We start from the raw sequence: 18247 nt of genomic DNA, 5'->3' as shown, positions 1-18247 counted from the left end.
AGGTGGTTTTGTGCAACATGCCCTCCATCTCTTGCAGGAGCGAAAGCTCGTTGAGCGGGAGGCAGCTTTTTATTGTCTTTGAGCTTCACAGGCAGACCGAGCGTCGGTGGAAAGGCGATGCACAGAAGGATGGCAAGCCCTGCCTTGCCGGTGAGCAGGGATGCTCCCCGAGTCGCTGCCGGGTAGATGGGGAGACATGCAAAGTCTGTGGGCATGGCTGTGCATCTTCTCCCTAGGAACTCTTGAATGTCTCTTACCCCAGCTCTGCCCACACCTCCTGTTGTACCCGGCTTGGAGGGATGGGTGCGGATCCCGGTGGTTGGCTGAGCCGCGTCCTGCCGCGCTGGTGAGCCCAAGCCATCGAGGAGAATGGAACCTGCCAGAGGGGATTGCCTGCTGCCTGGGATACCACAGTGCTGGGGATGAAGTGTGAGGGATGGGGGTCCACAGTCCAGGAGGGTCAGGGCAGTTCACACACCTGCCTTTATGAGGCTCCTCAGTGTTTTTTCGGCCCATATAGATGGACTTGAGGAACGTGTGGGTCTGCAGACAGGGCTTGGGATGGTGCTGGCAGCGGGGAGGGTTTGCCCGTTGCTGCCGGAACTCCCCTGTGCTTTCATTTGCTGCTGGAGACAACCCCGACTGCTGCATGCAGAGGAGGGTGCTGGCAGCTGGGTAGCAAGACCTGTCCCTCAAAACCTCTCAAACCTCTCTGGTCCACTGGGCTTAGTGGGAGCAGTTCCCCTAGGCACCAGAGGAGGCTGGGATGCCTGGGCCAGCAAGCGCCATCGCTGCGGCAAGTTTTGGCTGTGCTCAGCAAGGCTGTGGGACTGGGAGGAGATCGACCCAGAGTCCTGAGGGCTGCCCACTGCCCCTTCCCAAAGGTGAACTGGTCTTCTTCCCGCCGCCAAGCCCTGGCCAAGCAGCCTTCCTCCCCTTTTTCTTCTTCCTCCTATTTTTCCCCTACCAATGAGGCCAAGAAAAATGTGGTGCTGACCAAAAATAACAACCGCCGACAGATCTAGACAATGGATAAACCCCTGGCGAGGGCGAGGGCGACCCGAATCCTCCCAGAGGAAGACGGGATTATTTGCTGTCCTCTTAGACATCTGTCAATAGCTGCCATTTGCAGACCCCAGCGGCTTTCCGATGGTGCCGCTGCCTTTCTGGCAGTAAAAGCGATTCCTTCAAAGCAGCTGCCTTCAGGAGCGGGCACTCGTGGGGGGCTTGGGGGGCATCACACACCTTAATCCCACCAGTGTGGAAGCAGCAGGGACCCAGCCCTCTGGGGTGTTCTTGGTGTGAGTAGCAAAGATGCTTCTCGCATGCCAGTATCTTCTGCAGCCTGGACAGGGGTGAGTGGCCAAGCTGGGTTCTCGCCGCACCCTCGCTTGCACAGTCCTACCTTGCTTCCCTGCGCTCGCTTGGTCCATGAGGCACAGGCATCGAGGTGCTAGCCACCCTGCAGGTGGGGTGGTCTCATCACTAAGGACCATGAGGTCCCAGCACCCACTAATGACCAAACTCAAATGCAGTGAGCTGGCACCAGCGCTCTCGAGTACGCGCTCCCACTGCCAGCGTGCTTCTTACTCACCGGTGGTGACGACAACATAAGTGCTGGCATGGGTGCACTGGCCCTTCCCACTGCCAGCTCTTCTGAGATCCGGGGCAGCCGCCTGGTTTGTGCTCTGCCACCGCGGAGTTGCTTGGTGAGATGTGGAGGGATGGCACTTTGAGAGAGCTGGGAGCACGAGGGGAACTCTCTGAGCTGGGGCGGCTCCTGGAGGTGGCACTAATGGATTTGTGCGCCACTGGAGGTGGCACTTGGAGGTGGCACTGATGGATTTGGGGCTCTTCGCCATCAAATATTCCCATGCAGTTGTGCCTACAACTTTTTTCTTATTTTTAATTAACTTCTCAGGGCTCTGTGCCTGTTGATCGGCCTCTCCATGACCTGGTTATTGCTTAGACCCCAAGTAATTTACACTGTAATCGCCCCATCTGTTAACAGGAGCAATTCACACGTCTTTAGCTCGGCCTCAGCACGCTGTCTGTGGGTCTTCTGGGGCAAAGCCTTGCCTGGGTCCCCTGCAGCCTTTTGTGGTGGCTCTCAGGGCTCTTGCTGGGATGCCTGTTGCTGCTGGCATGTGCTCCTGGGCAGCTCCTGCCCCCCCGTCCACCTGGCCCCAATGCCCTTGGGTCATTAAGCCTGTCTCCCGAACGTCACAGCCATGAAATCACCTTGGGGACCTCCCTCGGTGGGAGACACACTGGGGACTGGCTGGCCCAAAGAGCTGGGGTCCCTCCGGGAGGATCTGGGGGGGCTTTGGAGAGGGCAGGGGGATTCTGCTGGGCTGTGAGTGATACCTCATCTACAGGAGGGCAGCGTTTGGCAGGGCGATGCCAAGCCGGGGGGGAGTGGGCGAGCGGCAGAGAGCCATGCCACGGCGCGTGAATGTCAGATGCTGCTTGGCTGCGAGCTGGGCTCGTGCGAACACAGATCTGTTCAATCCCATTTGGAGGGGGGGGGAGAAGCGGGGAGGAGGGGGGGGCCTTCCCGAGGCTCAATCTGGTGGGTTTTAGTTACAGTCGTTTTAGGATTTGGGCAGCGAATTGGCACAGCTTTGGCACAAGGGGGATGGATGAGCACGGGGAGGTGACGCTGCCAAGCTTCCCTCGTCCCGGCGAACTGGGGGGGGGTGGGGGTGGCGCAGGTGGGTGCAGCCCCCGGGCTGAGCAGCGTGGCCGTCACCCGGCTCTCTGGGCAGCAGCTGGGCGAGCGGAGGAGGGGAGGAGGTGCCTGGCATTGTCCGCAGGGCACCCGCAGCGCTGCAATGCTCGGGTGGACGCTTCAAATCGCGTTATCTCCATAACCGCCCGGCTCCGGCCGCTCCGAGTGGCAGCGGAGATAAGTGGATTTCCAGGGAGCGCCTGGTCGTCTGACATTTAAGACTCCTTAATCCGTCACCACCACCCCGCGGAGGCACGACGCAGCCACGTTTCCCAGCTCGGTGGTGTGGGATGGCCTGGCGCAGGTTGGTCCCCATGGTGGTGGCTCTGGCGGTGCTGGCACCGCAGCTCGCCAGCAAGGCAGGGTGTGCACGGGGCCAGCTGCAGGGTGAGGTTTCAGAATATGCATGGAGGCGGTGGTGTCCGTGGGGACATCCTTGTCCTCTCTGCGGTGGTGACCTCCTTGGAAGTCCAGGGCACGTTGGTGATAGGCTCTGCCTTGCATGGGTGCGTTTGCCCGAATCAGGCATCCCTGCATGGCTGTGCCGTGCTGGCACGGTGTGCTGGTGGGTTGGGAAGCCCACAGCCTTTGCTGCAGCCCTGGCATAGGGAGCCCACCTGGGGAGGTGCCATCACCTTCTGCCTACTCAGTTGGACGTCTGCAGAATGGTGGCATGGCCCCATCTCACTGTCCGTGGAGGATGTGCCTGGCAGGGCTTGGCTCTGGCCCTTGCTGGCCAGGCTGTGTGTGTGTCCAGAGCTGCTCCACCAGAGCAGAGTGGCTGCCTGCAAGGAGGAGACGGGTGAAAGCCACACTGCGTGCCATGATGATTCGCCATCTGCTTCCAGGGCTAACTCCAGATGCTGGATTTAATCTTCCATAGCCTTTTTAATTCAGGAGTTGGCTTCTTAACGTCCCTCAGTGCCATCTCGGCAGCAGAGATGAGCAGAGCGGCTGCCACAACTGGCCCTTTGAAGGATGTTCTGGAGCACGGGAGATGAACTATCTCCATGCGAGTTGCCCATCTGGCGACCCGTCATTCCTCTGACTTGTTAACCTGCAAACGCCCAGGGTGATGCTTAGCATTTACAACACTGCCTGAACCTCCCCCAGGCCTGGGCGTCCTCTGTTGATGTCTGGAGAAAATGTAGTGGGTGATGGTAACTTCCATGGATCATCCTGGAGTCGATCTTCTGGCTGGACCAGTTTTGGGGAGGATGAATTCGAAGAGCAGAGCTTGGGGGCTGTTGGGTTGACAGAGATGATGGCTTGCAAACAACATAGGTGAAGGATGTCCTTGTCTTTGCCTCAGGGTGCCTGTGCCTGGTTATCAGGCACCGTGTTCTCACTGAATGGGTGTCCTGCAGGGATATTCAGCCTTGGGAGGTTGTGGCTGGATTTCTGTCTTGTTTCACCTTGTTTCGCCATGTGGCTTTGGCAGAAGCAGCAGTCCAGGGGTGATGGTGCCATGGGTCTCTGCCCTGCCAGCAGTCCCTGTCTTGCCTGGCTGAGTCCCCAGCAGCTCAAGACTTGATTGTGCTTCCTTGTATGGTTGGAGAGGTCCAGTAGCCCTTTGGTCTGATGCCTGCTGCCTGACTGCTGGTCCATGAGGCTGTGATCAGACATCACCATCAACTTTCAGTTGACCTGTGTCACCTGGTGGAGGGAGCAGCAGGTTTGACTGAGCTGTGGAAACTGGGTACCTGGGAGCAGAGTTGGGTGTTGTGGCCCTGGGGTTGGAGCTGCTTTGAACCCTGTTCTGGTGGTGCTTGTTCTCCTGAGCCTTTATCCTGGGTTGCAGCTGGACCCTCTGACCCATGATGATGCTTACAGGGCAGTGGTCCTGTTCTAGTTGCTGATTTTTCTCATCCCAGGGTGTGTTTCAGACACCAGGATGCTTCGAGGGTGTCTTGGGACTCCCCAGGCATCACTCGCACCACCCATGGCCCTGCAGTCCTGGCCATCCCGAGGTCCTGTCCATGGCTGTTGGCCAGGGTGGTTGAGGAGCATGGGGCCCACCTCTGGCCCCCCTCTGGAGCTGCGAGTGGTACCTCCAGCTGGGAAGGTACATCCAGCTGCGGCCTCCCTTGACCTACACCCTTCCTGGGATGCCTTGGAGAGGAGCAAGTACCAGTGGTGGGTGTCCTCCTTAGGTCTGCCTGTGGCGCAGTTGAGTCTGTCCATCTGTCCATCTGTTTGTCCGTCCATCACCAGGGCTTTGCTGGGGAGGGGGGGGCTGTGCTGGGTGGGCGGCCATGTGGCGAGGAGGAGGAAGCAGGGACAAAAACCCAGAGTAGGGGACAATTACCTCCTTTCTCGAGGCTGAAAAGATGCCGGGGTCCCTTCCGTCCTCGTCCTCTGTCTGCTCCGGGCAGACAAAGCCACTGCCCCCGGTGCCCACCCAGCACCCAGGGATTAGAAAAAAGCTGAACTTTTATTTTCTCCCTTTGTCTTCGGAGCCTGGGAGCAGCTCAGCTTTGGCTTTGCTTCTTTCTTCTCCCTTTATGGCTGTGTCTGTGCATGGCTGACCGACCGGCGGCTTTTCTGGGAGGAGGGTGATTTATTTAAAATTAAAGGAAAGCAGAAGTTCTTTCTCGAAGATGAGACTTTTTACGTCGGCAGGAGCTGATGGCTTTCCAGCGATGCAGTGAAATAACACAGAGGAGCGGGCTGGAAATCGCAGCTTGTCATTTTTTTACGAGAAGCAAAGCTTCTCTCCTGCTCCCCTCTGACGGTAAATGGTGCCCGCAATCAGGGAGACTCTCAGTCCATCAGCTGGCAATGGTTTCTGCAAGTGCTGGACCACCAGAGATCCTTTTGCAACCTTTGTTGTTTTTGGAGTTGTTAGGACTATTGCAGCATGGTCCCTGAGGTCAGCCTGTGTGCTGGGATGCAGGGAGCCCCGGGGCAGAGAGAAGGGGGATGCAGGGCGGTTCTGGGCTGAGCTCCTGGGGGGGGGTACTGGGAAGCGGAGAGCCCTGGGGCTGGGTCGGGCTCCCTTTCTACCCCCCAGACCACGGGAGAGCCCTGCTGCCTCTCCCCAGCTGAGCATCCCGGGCTGGCAGGGGCAGGTTTTTAGGGTGACCCATGGAAATGGGTCTTGGTGGGAGCGGGAAGGGCGAAGCGGGTGACACCCTTGCGTGTGTGCTGTAGCTCACTGGTCACTTGAGCCCCTGGGGCACCCAGCTTTCAGACTCTGTGGGCTCAGCCTGTACCTGCCAGGGAGGCTGCAGGGGGAGGACCAGGGTTCTGTAAAGGGCTGGGAACCCCTTGGGTGTGGGTTGGGGCCTCCCGACCTTGTGGTGTCCCCTTGAACCCTGGCATCCCTCCAGGCTGCTAAGCTGCCCGGTGCAAAGACCCGGGCGAGGGAGCCCATCACGTGCCCCGTAATGCCACGGCCGGGACTAAGCACCTTCTGACAGGGACCCAGGTGACGCTGCTCAGCGCCTTCCCCAGGGGATGGGGGCCGGAAAAGGGGCAGAAATGGGACGGGGGGGGCCCTCACGGTCTTTACTCAGGTCAATCATAAAGAAGGGATTAAGATCATTAATTCCTCCCCCTGCTTGCAATTAGCGACGCGGCCGGGCAGAGGCTGGCGAGGAGCAGCTGAGATGTCTGCTGCGCTGCGTGGTCCCACGGTGTCAGGGTCGGGGGGTGGCACCCCCTTTGCGCAGATTAGCCCAGCAACCCACAGCAAGCAAGTACTGGAGTCCCTGGAGGGAAGACAGCGTGGGGACAGACCCGTCCCTCCTGGCGTGGCAGTGGTGCCTGGTACCTGCCGCTGCGGCGGAGCGTGGCCCCGGGGGGCCGGAGGGCAGCGCCGGGCGGTTGCAGATGGTGGGAGCTGGCGGAGGCAGAGCGGCGGCCGGGACAATGGCGGGATTGTGCGGTGGCGGCACGGCTCGGCACAGCACCCGGTGCTGGCAGCTGGGCACTGCCTTGCGCCACTGGCGCTGAGAGAGGACACGGTGGTGTGCCCCTTGTCCCCATGGCTGACACCCCAGCTGCACCGGGTGTGCCGGGGTGGCCTTGTCCCGCAGTGCCACCCCCCGCAGCAATGGGTGCCGGGGGTCCGTGCTCCAGGCTCTGTGGCCATTAGCCCCGGTCGGAGGAGACTGTGACTGGCAGGGGCTCGGGGCTGCTGGCACCCAGTTCATGTGGCAGGGTGGGACCAGTGGGAAGCTGCCTGCCCAAGCCAGCTGGGGAAGGCTGGCCGGTGTGGCTGGTTACGGAGGGAGATGTGAACTGATGGAGATGGCAGTCACGGCATGCCACCAGCCGGTGTCCTCCCCTCTTCGGCACCCGGACTCTGATGTCCTGTGCCATGGGGCTGGGGGGGACCCCTTGGGTGGCAGCGAGCTCACGCAGGCACGACTCGGGCTCTTTGTCAGAGCGATGCGAGGCGCAGTCCCGGTCGTGTCTGGAGACCCCCGGTTAACACCACAGCAGCACTGCGGCTCAGGGGTTGCGACGTGAGGCTGGGGTGATGCAGCCCGGCGCTTGGCTCCCTGCTCGGTGGCTGAGCAGGGCTGCTGCACCGCGGGGCGGAAGAGGCGCAGGGCCGCAGGAAAGGCAGCCGCAGGCGGGCGCGAGATAATGCCGCCGGGCAGCTTTATCTCACATCCTCCCGTCCGGTGCTTTTCCTGCCGCGCTCCCCGCTCCGGCCCCAGCACCCGTTGCTTTTGGCGTTAAGGTGTGACCTGTCCTAACGCCTCCAGGGATGGGTCCCCGGCCTCTCTGGCAGCTGAGGATGGGTGCCCCAGCTGCACAACAGCGGCTCACCCACCCTTCCAGCACCCCAGCACCCATTTAGGGTGCACCCCAGCCTCGCCACCACCCAACATCACCCTGCCTGGTGTGGACCACGATGGTCAGGGAAGGGCAGTCTGTCCTGCTGCTGCAGCCCTCCCTCCCCACGTGGCCTGGCAAGCTCCAGGCTGGAACCCGAGCCCTGCATCGATCCACGCTGCATCTTAAATCCCGCAGCAGCTGAAGCAAGCGGTTTTTAGCGTGAGGGCGGGGGGGTTTCTCCACAGGCGAGCCGGCTCTGGCACCGGGGTGAGACGGGCTGACTTCCTCTGCCAGTACCGTGGTGGTTGGCGCGGGGACCTTGCCCCCGTCAGCATTTTAGCAGCGATGCCCGCAGCTTGGCTGCAGAGATGTGTTTGTGGGGAGGGGTCCTGGGCTGTAGTGGGGTTGCTGGGGTTGCATCGTGGCTTGGCTGTGACAAAGAGGACATGAACAGTGGCGCATGGGCGGGAGCGGGGTACAGAGGGTGCAGCGATGCCCCTCGCTCGCTGCGTCACCCCTGGGCAGGAGCAAGGGTTCCAGCAGAGCTTTCTGCGTGTGGCCACATCCCTGCCTGGACGTTGGAGAGGAGGCTGCCGGGACAGCTGAGCTGGAGGGACAGGGTAGGCAAGGGGCGTCCCCCCAGCACTGCCCTCCCCCAGCTGCTGCTGGGGTGGGGACGCGGGTTCCTGCTCCACTAAGCCCTGCAGCTTTTCTCCTCTAAAGCCTGATTACTCCGGCGGTGCCTGTGCGTGCGTGCGTGCTGGGTGCGTGCTCAGGAGGGAGGAGGAGGAATTTCACAACAAGTGGTTGCAGCCACACTGGGCCCAGCTGCCCCAGAGCTGCCCCAGGGACAGTGGCATCGCCCCTTCTTCAGGGAACGATGCCAAGGGGGGTGTCTTGCCATTGCTGCTGAGCCCCTGCCTCTGCCAGAGCCTGCAGGCGGTGGGCGTGAGGGCAGGGCATACCAGGGCATGGCAGGAGGTCAGCACTGGGGCTTGTGGAGGTGGAGGCTGTGGCTCCCTGTGGGGTCCAAAGGTGGACACTGCGGCTCCTCATGGAGCTTGGAAGTGGGTGTTGCAGCTCCCTGTGGGGTTTGGAGGTGGATGCTACAGGGGCTCAGAGGTGGATGCTGCAGCTCTGTATGGGACTTGAAGGTGGACACTGCAGCTCTTGGTGTGGTTTGGAGGTGGACACTGTGGCTCCCTGTGTGGCTTGGAGGTAGATGCTTGCAGCTGCCTGTGTGGCTTCCTTCCCCTGCCCAGCACTGGTGTTCGGTGCTGGCCTGGGGACAAGGGTCGAGGAGGAGGAGGAGGGTGAGGGGTGCAACCTAGCCTGAGCTGGGTGAGCAGCATCATCCAGGGATGTGGAACTGTGGGACCTGGGACGCAGCCCTGCAACCTGCTGCCTCCGTGGCACCCAGCTGGGGGGACATGAGCGGCTGCAGCCTGGGGACCGGGTGCCCCTCGTGTGAGCTCCAGCTGCTGGACAGGGGGCATCCTGTGGGCGCCCATGGTCCCATCCGGCGTGGGGGCTGCATGCTGGTAGAATGGAGCAGGAGATGAACCCCATGACTTCCTTGGGGCAGCAGTCCCTGGGGGAGGAAAGCTAGGCACAGAGAGCCTTTAAGCATCAGAGTGCCGTTGCTACCAGGCCAGGACTTCCCTAGTGACCCCCCGTTTCTGTCTGGATGGTGACCCTTTTAAAGAGCAGTGGAACGGATCTCCACCAAGGTCCGTTCCCTGGAGTTTCTTTGTTCTCAGCACTGAGACTTTCATGGCAGGGGGAGCCGCTTCGAAAAGCCTGTTGGCTCTTGCCAGTGCTAACTGTCTTTTGTTTTCTACTTCCAGAGCCGCATGTTGTGTACCAGAGCCGCAGAGTATGTCTTTGCACTGAGATCGGACTGAAGTCCTCTGCAGCCGACACTGGAGGAGACGCCCCGTTGATGAGCATTCCCGTCTGAGCTTTTCCTGGTGGCTGGCGGGCTGGTGCTACCAGAAGGGCTTTGGGGGTCCTTTGCTTTGGTGTTGGGGGTGGGTTTTTGGGGGTTGTTTTTTTTTTTTTTTTTTAATTTTGGATTTGGTCTTGTTGTTGTGCTCCGGGCACCATGTCAAATTCGGGCTCCCATCAAGACACTGGGAACAAGCCAGAGACGGAAAAAAATAACCAAGATGACTCTCAACCCCCTGTCAACTCCGAGAGGAGGAACAAAAGTGGAATAATAAGTGAACCTTTGAACAAAAGTCTTAAGAAGTCCCGTCCACTCTCCCACTATTCCACCTTTGGTAGCAGCAGCTCGGTAAGCGAACATTCGGAGAAAGGCAACCACTTAGCTAATGGCAGCGAAGCGACTGTGGATAAAAGTCATTCTACCTCAAAGCACAAAAACATCTCTAGTATGCTGAGCAAATTAGACCGGGTGTCGGAGATCTCCTCAGAAGGACAGACCGCCCTACAACAGTTTGCTCAGTCAACAGAAATGCTCAAAAGAGTGGTACAGGAGCATCTTCCTCTAGCAAGCGACCACGGGACTGGTATCTCTGACATGGAGGCAGTCTCAGCTGCAGAGACAATGAACGGCCCCTCTGATTTTCCTTACCTGGGGGCTTTTCCCATCAACCCAGGCCTTTTCATTATGACCCCTGCCGGCGTGTTTCTGGCAGAGAGCGCGCTCCATATGGCTGGCTTGGCAGAGTATCCCATGCAGAATGAGTTGGCATCTGCCATCAATTCGGGGAAAAAGAAACGGAAAAGATGTGGCATGTGCCCGCCCTGCCGAAGACGGATAAACTGCGAGCAGTGCAGCAGTTGTAGGAATCGCAAAACTGGCCACCAGATTTGCAAATTCCGAAAATGTGAAGAACTCAAAAAGAAGCCTTCTGCAGCACTGGAGGTAACCGGCCCCTCTCAGGCACCCTAACCCCTCCTCGGGCTGCGCTCCTGGGTTTGGATCTTGCCCTAGATAATAAAACACCTGGTACTTCTTACTTTTTTATTTTTCCCTTTTCCATTAACAGTTCTCACTGTAAGATGTGTGCTTGGCCCAGTGCCCCCAGTGCCCACCCAGTACCCCTTATGTACTGACGGTGATTGGTTTGGGGAGGAGGGCTGGGTTCTCTCTGCACAGGCAGCCGCGGGTCTCTGCTTGAGTTTCAGTGCCAGCATCTCTTGTCCTGGGTGGGCTGCAGCTCCGCAAGCCAGGGAGTGGCTTCTAACCCAGTGATCAGGTCAGAGGATGGGGAGGCAGGAGGTGGCTTTTCGGGGCAGAGCTTGGGGGTAATCGATGATGGTGAGACCCATGGCTGTGGTGCAGCTGGAGCCCAGCCCCTTAGCTCACTCTTCACTCTGAGCAGGAGCACAGCGGTCCCTGGTTTTGGGTGGTAAACAGCTGCACTGTGCACTGGGCAGTGTTTCATGTGCTGTGGCCATGCCGGATCTCCCTGGGCCAACGTCTGTCTGGGGCGGTCAGGATGAGTCCATAAGGCATGAGCCAGATTTCCCGGTGGCAGCTGAGCTGCAGTCCTCACAGGCAGTGCGCGTGCTTTGGCACCCGACTGAGCCGGGAGCACCCCTGCTCCTGCTGAGCATGGGGATGCTCGGATCCCCTTGATGTGAGGCTTTAGGGTGCTACTTGGGCTGTTACTGCCCACCACGGTCCACCCATGGGTGTTGCCCTTGGCCTCGGAGGAGAGCAGCTGCAGGCTGCCGTTGGGCTGGGGTGCCACCTTGCCAAATCTGCCGGGAAGGTGCGATATTTGCATGGGGAGTGCAGGAAGAGTCTGGTGATGGGTCATCGTTTGGGTCTGAAATTCAGCCCACGGGCAGCTGCTGCTGGCGTGGCATGGTGTGGCATGGCGTGACGTGGTGTGGGTGAGGGCTGGGTGCCGTCAGTGCTAGGATGCGGTGCCGGGGTGGTGCGTGGGCATGTTGCTCCAGCAGAGCCTACCTCTTGCTGCACACCCATGGATGCTCTGGGCCGGCACCTGTCTGCCAGGTCCCCCACGTGTTGTGCTTAATGCGGGTTTGATTTTTCCGGGGCTGATCCCACCGTCAGCTGTGCCGGCATGCTCCTTGTGCCAGTGAACACATCCCCAGAGCCAGCAAAGCCTGAAAAGTGACCCAAACATCAGCTGGATTGCACATCATGGCACGATGGCATTGCCCATCCTCTGGTCATCCCAAAGAGACAATCCAGCCAAGTTCTAGATTTTTCAATTAGCATCAGCTCTGAACGAATAGTGAAGGGGAAAAGAAAAAGCTGTTTGGGTGGTGGGGATGAGGAGAGGGGGACTGTGTCTTTCAAAAACTGCTGTATTGCTAAATTATATTCTTGTTCTAATTTGCTGAGTCAGTGATCTGGAAAAAGGGAGAAAGGGAAAAAAAAAAAAGTTCATCTCTTCCAAAGAGTCCTAAAGCGGGTCAATAGACTCGGAGCTCGCAGCAGGAGGAGGAGTCGCTCCCTTCTCCCAGCGCCGTGCTGTGTCTGTGGATGATAAATGGCATGAGGAACCCATGAAACAGTCACCCCCTTGATTGGTTTCCCCATCCTGCGACTGGCTGAGAAATTGGAGCCACTGAAATAAGGCTCTCCATGTAATAGAGTTGGGTCCCACCAAAGGTGGGTCCTCATCCCTCCAGGGCGTGACCATAGATGCATTGAATCTGAAAAGAGAAGTTGTGCTGGGGGGAACGAATGCCTGGGCAGATGTGGGTTGCTCCAGGGTATCACCTGGAGAAGAGAAGGGTGAGGGGAGACCTTATAGCAGCCTTTCAGCATCTGAAGGGGGCCTACAGGAAAGATGGGGAAAATATTTTCAGCAGGGCTTGTTGTGATAGGACAAGGAGTAATGGCTTTAAACTAAGGGAGGGTAGATTTAGACTGGATATAAGGAAGAAATTTTTTACCATAAGGGTAGTGAAACACAGGAACAGATTGCCCAGAGAGGTAGTGGAGGCCCCATCCCTGGAAACATTCAAGGCCAGGTTGGATGGGGCTCTGAGCAACCTGGTCTAGTTAAAGATATCCCTGCTCACTGCAGGGGGGGTGGGCTAGATGACCTCTACAGGTCCCTTCCAACCCAAAGCATTCTGTGATTCTATGATTCTATGATTCCCCTTTTCAGAGCAGATCCTCCCCTCTCTCAGGATATCCACTTGTGCCATGTGTTGACCTTAATAGGGTTGAACAAGAGTGTGGCCACATGTGGCTGGGGCAGGGACGCTGGGACCCTGGCTGATGTCCCAAAGTCAACTGGGTCAAGGACTGGGTTGTTAAAGCTCACCCTATGTCAACCAGCCTTGGTAATGTGTTGCACTGGGCCAGCCCTAGGGCAACCCCTAGCACCTGCCTTGAGGTGGAGACCTGTCTTGAGGTGGTGGTGGCCAGGTTGCAGAGCTGCTGCCCTTGGCAGCTCCATGGACCACTAGCCCTGGTGGGGTGCCATCACACCGTAGTGCTTGTTACTGGGACAGGAGAGGCCATTCAGTGACACTTTATATGGGGCTGAAAAATTCACAGGGCTTTGTGAAGCATCATCCCCCTCTGCAGGGAGCTGTGCCATTGCCCAGGAGAAGAGCAGCTGGCAGTGACTCTGGTCTGCCAGCCCGGTGTATCCAGAGGAACGTCCTCAGAGAGGCCGTCCGGGGCTACAGCTGTGATTAAATGTTGATCTAAAAACAAGCAGTAAAAACAAATACAATTAAACCTTTATGGCAGCAAAAAAAAAAAAGGACTAAATCCTTCTGCCATCGATAAGCTTTATCTGCACATCTACATAGCCCAAATAACCAGTTTCCACTGGTGTCCTGGTGCAGTGGTGGCTGGCTGAGGCTCTAAGGCTGATGAGGCAGATCGGATGGTCAGAACAGGCAGCAGCATGTCCCTGCACTGACCAGGCTCCTCTGGGCTCTGTCAGCCCCGATGACACTGGGTAATACCGTGGGGACTGGTGGCCAGCCCTGGACAGGTCACGCTGGGCTTGTCTCTAGAGCTGTAGGTCACACGAAGGTCATGAATAGTCGCGATTTCACTCAACAGAGCTCTCTTCCATCTGGAGAAGCTCTGGTGAAGTGCCTTGGTGCCTCAGCTAGCCACTGCCACCTTCACGTCTCACGGAGAGAGACTTTTCACAAAGGCCTGTTGTGACAGGAGCAACGGTTTTAAACTGGTGCAGGGCAGCGTTACTTTGGACATAAGGAAGAAATGTTTTGTGATGAGGGTGGTGAGACACTGGGACAGGTTGCCCAGAGCAGTTGTGGATGCCCCATCACTGGAAGGGTTCAAGGTCAGGTTGGATGGGGCTTTGAGGAACCTGATCTAGTGAAAGATCTCCCTGCGCACAGCAGAGGGGTTGGACTGGGTGGTCTGTGAAGGTCCTTTCCAACCCAAGTGATTCTGTGATTCTATGACTGTGAGAACAAGGGGAGATCTGTCCAGGGCAACCGCATTAGAGCTGGTTGTCCATCTTCCTTTAATAATGAAGGGGCAGAGGTGTTTAGGGTGACCTGTGGCAGACATCTCCTTCCAGATCCATTAGGAGTCCGGTCTCCCCTCGTTTCTCTCTCCTGGAATGATGTATCTGAGTAGACGGCCTTTGATGGCAAGCCCACCAGGCTCTGCCCCACCGATTCTGCAAAAGGTGCAATCTGTCAGCAGCCTAGCTGAGCACCACCATCTCTTGCTCATTCTCACCTTTTGTCCCCCTCCTCTTGCCCAAGGCCTATGTTTGGCTCATGGTACCTGTGGAAGTGAACACATTGGGGACCCTCCCTCAGGGGCAGGGGGGAAATGCTGCCCTGGCTACTCATTGAAGCTTGGTGGGTGTCTTGATCCAAGAGAATGACCTGATGAAAGCCAGCTGGCTCCTGTGCAGGGTTAGGGACCTGAATGTGGCATGGCTTTGACTCTTGGGACAACATATGAGGTGCCCTAGCCCTACACACGGGCTCAACACCGGGAGCTGGTGCTGGGGCTGGCTGTCCCCACCACAGCCCTGTTGCAGCCTGGCCTGCTGCCCCATGCCCGTCGCAAAAGCCTGTGGCTTGCTTCCCATTGGTGTCCCTTGCTTTGGAGATGCAGAAGATGAAGGGCTCCCTGAGGCATGTCCTCTTGGTGATCGTGTGGCCCTATCTGCTGGCTAGCGTAGCTTGGCCTTGATGGGGGCTGTTGACATCGAGATGCATTGTGGTCCTTGCATACTCCACCCATGGTCTTAGCAACATTGTGTGGGCTGCCCACCCCATCCAGCTGGGAAACATCCCAGGTTCTCCTTCCAGAGGACCGCAGAGCTGTTGAGGCCTTTACCCTACCACCTTTCCTGGAGATGGCTTCAGAGAGGTCTCATCCATTGTCAGGCACTTTGTTGTGTGTGTGATTCAGCCTGGTGAGACTCATCCCTCTTCTCCTGCGAGATGCTGAGAGGTCCCTGCTGGGCCGTCTCTGGGGCTGCTCTGTTTGGGACAATGTTGTTCATCATGGCTGGGTGGCAGTGGGGTGATGTCCCTTGTGTCCCAAGCAGCTCCCAGGTCTGGTGTCCCCAAGCAGCCCAGCTCACTCCCGGCCTCATTTTCCCCCCAGATGCCCTCCTAAACCCATCTGTTGGCTGCGCTGTCCTTCTGTCCGTAACAGGGGAGGTGGGGCCTGGCAGTGAGGGGCCACCGCGCTGGGCCATGCCGGCTCACTGCTGCCCGGCCATTGTGCTCGCTATCGACTGGAGGGGAAGTCGGGGGCCGCGCCATTGTGCCGGCGCGGCACAGCGACATGGGAACAATGGCCGAGCTGCTGTGCCGGGTGCCCTGCTGGGGGGGGGGGGGGGGGCAGCGGTGGGGGCTCCACCATCTCCCTCCGACTGGCATCCCAGCGTTTGCTGGTGGGCTGGAAACCTTGGGATGCGCGGCCATGTCCAGGGGATGCTGAGCCTGGGCTGGATCCATCCCGAGGCTGGTGCCCGGGATGCTGGGATGGGGACGGGGAGGCGAGCGTGGGTGCACAACCCTGGTGCTGCGCAGCTGTGCCGGACCCGACCTAATGCCTTCTCCCTTCTTCTTCTGTCCCCCCTCCCTGTCTCTCTTCCTTTCCAGAAGGTGATGCTTCCTACAGGAGCCGCGTTCAGATGGTTCCAGTAGGAACGGGAATCCCAAAGCTCTGTCATCCAAGTGCAATGTCACTGCTTGCTTGTGTTGTCTCAGGCAAGGGATTTTTGGCTGAAATGAATGGATGCACCTGTGTCTCTTTAGAACCAAAAATATTTTCTCGCAAATCTCATTCCTGTTTTTATAATTTTTTTTTTGCGTTCGTTTTAACATCTTCAAGTCCTAGTCAGACATTTAACTGCTTTTCAAATAAAAATAATTAAAAGAAAAAAACAATGGATCTGTAAAGTACCAAGACTTAATAGACAGAGTATGGACAATCAGTTTCTTTCTGTGTTTTGGTGTTGATGTTGTTTATGTGTGAAAGATGCAGTACTTGTGTAGGGAATGTAAATTTACAGTAACCTTTTAAAATCTAGTTACTAATAAGCACTACTGTAATTTAGCACAGTTGTTTAATTGCACCCTCATTTATACTTTTTATTTGATTCTTTCCCATCATACAATAGAGTGGATAGTTTCTAGAATGCCTCAACTTCATGTTTATAAATGAGAATATGTTTAAAGCGATGTAGTATCCCTTTTCCTAGCCATTCACCCATGTAAGTTTAACCCGCAAGAGGTTTGGTATAAAAGGTGAAAGAAAACAATTGCTACACAACTGGCAGTCTTCAAAAAAGGAAAAAAGAATAAAAGAAAAAAAAAAGGAAAAAAAAAGTCATTGTTAGTTTATTAATATAGAACAAGAAACACTGCGTAAAGAAAAACCTCCTAATTGCAATGGTTTACTCCTAGAAGTAATTTTTGTAAACTTACTGAAGTTAAAATCAAAATAAAAATAATATTGCAGGACCTGTGCTGAAGCAGTTACGAAAAGTGATATTTCTCTTCTGTTCAAATCCCCGTCTCCAGCTCTCTCTACATCATTAAATTGAAATGCTGTTTGTAATGTTTTAGCGATCCAGGCTGTTTTTGTGAATAAAATGAATGCATGTTTTGTGTCATGATTTACAGCTTTGTTATTTCTCTCCCACCCCTCTTTCCAGCCATCCGGGCACCCAATGCCGACAGCGGCCGGTCCCCCCCTGCCTTCGCCTGCCCGCGCGCCCCGTCCCCACCGCTGCCACCGGCTGCCAGATGTGGTCCTGCCAGCTGCCGGGGGACCTCGCCGGTGACGATGCCGGAGCGTGGCGGCAGCTGGCCCAGGCGGGACTGTGCGATGAGCCGAGCTGGAGTCACCCTGGCTGCTAAATCCGCATGGTTAATCCCGGCAGTGGCTGGGCTAAGCCAGCCCCGGCTCCTCCCAGGGATATTTCCCAGCTTGACCTGCCTGGACTTTTACCGGGTAGCACAACGCCATTTGTTTTGGTAAAACAATATCATCAATGTTCCGTGAAGAACCGCAGTGGGGCTCGTTTTATCAAGACAAGTCCAAAATGAGCTCCCAAAGGTGAGTGGGCTCAGGAGGCTGAGCGTCTGGTGCAGCCGATGGAGGGTTTTCCAAGCTGGCCTCGTGCTGGCTCTGGGTAAGGGAGAGCCGTCTGGGGTGGAAGGGCTGTTGGATGGGCTCAGCTGTGGACAAACCAGCAGGGCTGCTGCTGGTGCTTGGGGTGCTGTGCTCAGCATCGTGCCAGGCAGGTGGGCTGCATGTCCCCTTCCAGCCCCCGGAAGGGTCTTCTGGCTGCGCAGGCAGGGTCATCCCAGCCTGAGGAAAGAGGCAGGTCTGCCTGCAGCTGGCAGCACCGGCTCTGCCTTGCTGGGAGGAGGTAGCCAGAGCCTTTGTCCCTGGCTCCAGCCAGCGTTTGGGCCCGCATCTGTTGACCAGATGTGCACCTGGAGGAGGGGGGCTGTGACGGCCATGCATGGGCTCCATCCCTGCTGGGCAGCGACCTGCTGGGACTGAGCAGAAAGCGCTCTGAGGATCCCTGGGGAAAACCGCCCGGAACACCAGCAGCCTTCCACCCGGCCGCCCGAGCAGCTCACGCGTGGTTTGGAGCCCGGCCCGGGGCACCCAGGTCACGCGAGCGGCTGAGCCCGAGGGTGCCTGCAGGGTCGGCTGGAGCTCACGGTGATGGCGGTGGAGCTGGGCCAGTGTGGTGAGAAGCAAAGCTCAAGGTCTGCAGGATCAGACGGACTCTGCTCACACCCTGCGAGTGCTCTGGTGCATGGCATGCCCGGCTTGTGTACCGACTGGGGTGGCACCAGCAAAGGGCTGCGGGGAGCTGGTTCCCAGTTCACGCTGCTCGGGCAACAGCCGAAATCACTTGGCAGGAATGTGCCGGGGGGGGTGGTGATGGTGGTGGGCTGTTATGGGAAAAAGGAGCCTGGCTGTTTTTTTATGACTGTGGCTGACGGTTGAGGCTGTGTGAACACACAGTGCTGGCACCTGGAGGGAAGCCAGCCCCTACCCCATGCTGGGAGAGCATCCTGGTGAGCACGCAGAGCCCCTCCCCGGTGCTTTCCAGCCCTGACCCCCTCAAGGGGATGCGTGGCAGGGTGCTGCTTCATCCCACCAGCAGCCACACCTGAGGACTGCTGGGGCTTCCCTGTGGGACTCTTCCCCCCAGTCTGGCCGTGTCCCCCACAGTGGGGCTGTGCTTGGTGCTGTGTGTGCAGCATGGGGGGCTGCCGTTGGGA

The 18247-nt window shown here is 57.7% G+C and overlaps 1 protein-coding gene across 5 annotated transcripts in view; it reads left to right on the top strand.

The window, feature by feature from the left end:
• The window catches only part of CXXC5 (CXXC finger protein 5), a 39866-nt gene extending 23249 nt beyond the window's left edge, over window positions 1–16617 (top strand). For 4 of the 5 annotated variants that reach the window (XM_075441944.1, XM_075441943.1, XM_075441945.1 and 1 more), the window contains exons 2-3: window positions 9370–10412; window positions 15599–16617. In XM_075441944.1, coding sequence (XP_075298059.1) covers window positions 9627–10412; window positions 15599–15643 — 831 coding nt within the window. In that variant the 5' untranslated portion in view covers window positions 9370–9626 and the 3' untranslated portion in view covers window positions 15644–16617. The remainder of the gene's footprint in view (window positions 1–9369; window positions 10413–15598) is intronic. The other variant, XM_075441947.1, reaches the window with a different exon arrangement.
• Window positions 16618–18247: the final 1630 nt, after the last annotated feature.

This window comes from Opisthocomus hoazin, chromosome 23 (assembly GCF_030867145.1).
Source record: "Opisthocomus hoazin isolate bOpiHoa1 chromosome 23, bOpiHoa1.hap1, whole genome shotgun sequence".
Classification (NCBI taxonomy): domain Eukaryota; kingdom Metazoa; phylum Chordata; class Aves; order Opisthocomiformes; family Opisthocomidae; genus Opisthocomus; species Opisthocomus hoazin.
Note: the sequence above shows the minus strand (reverse complement) of the source record. Positions and strands in the feature narration are given on the sequence as shown.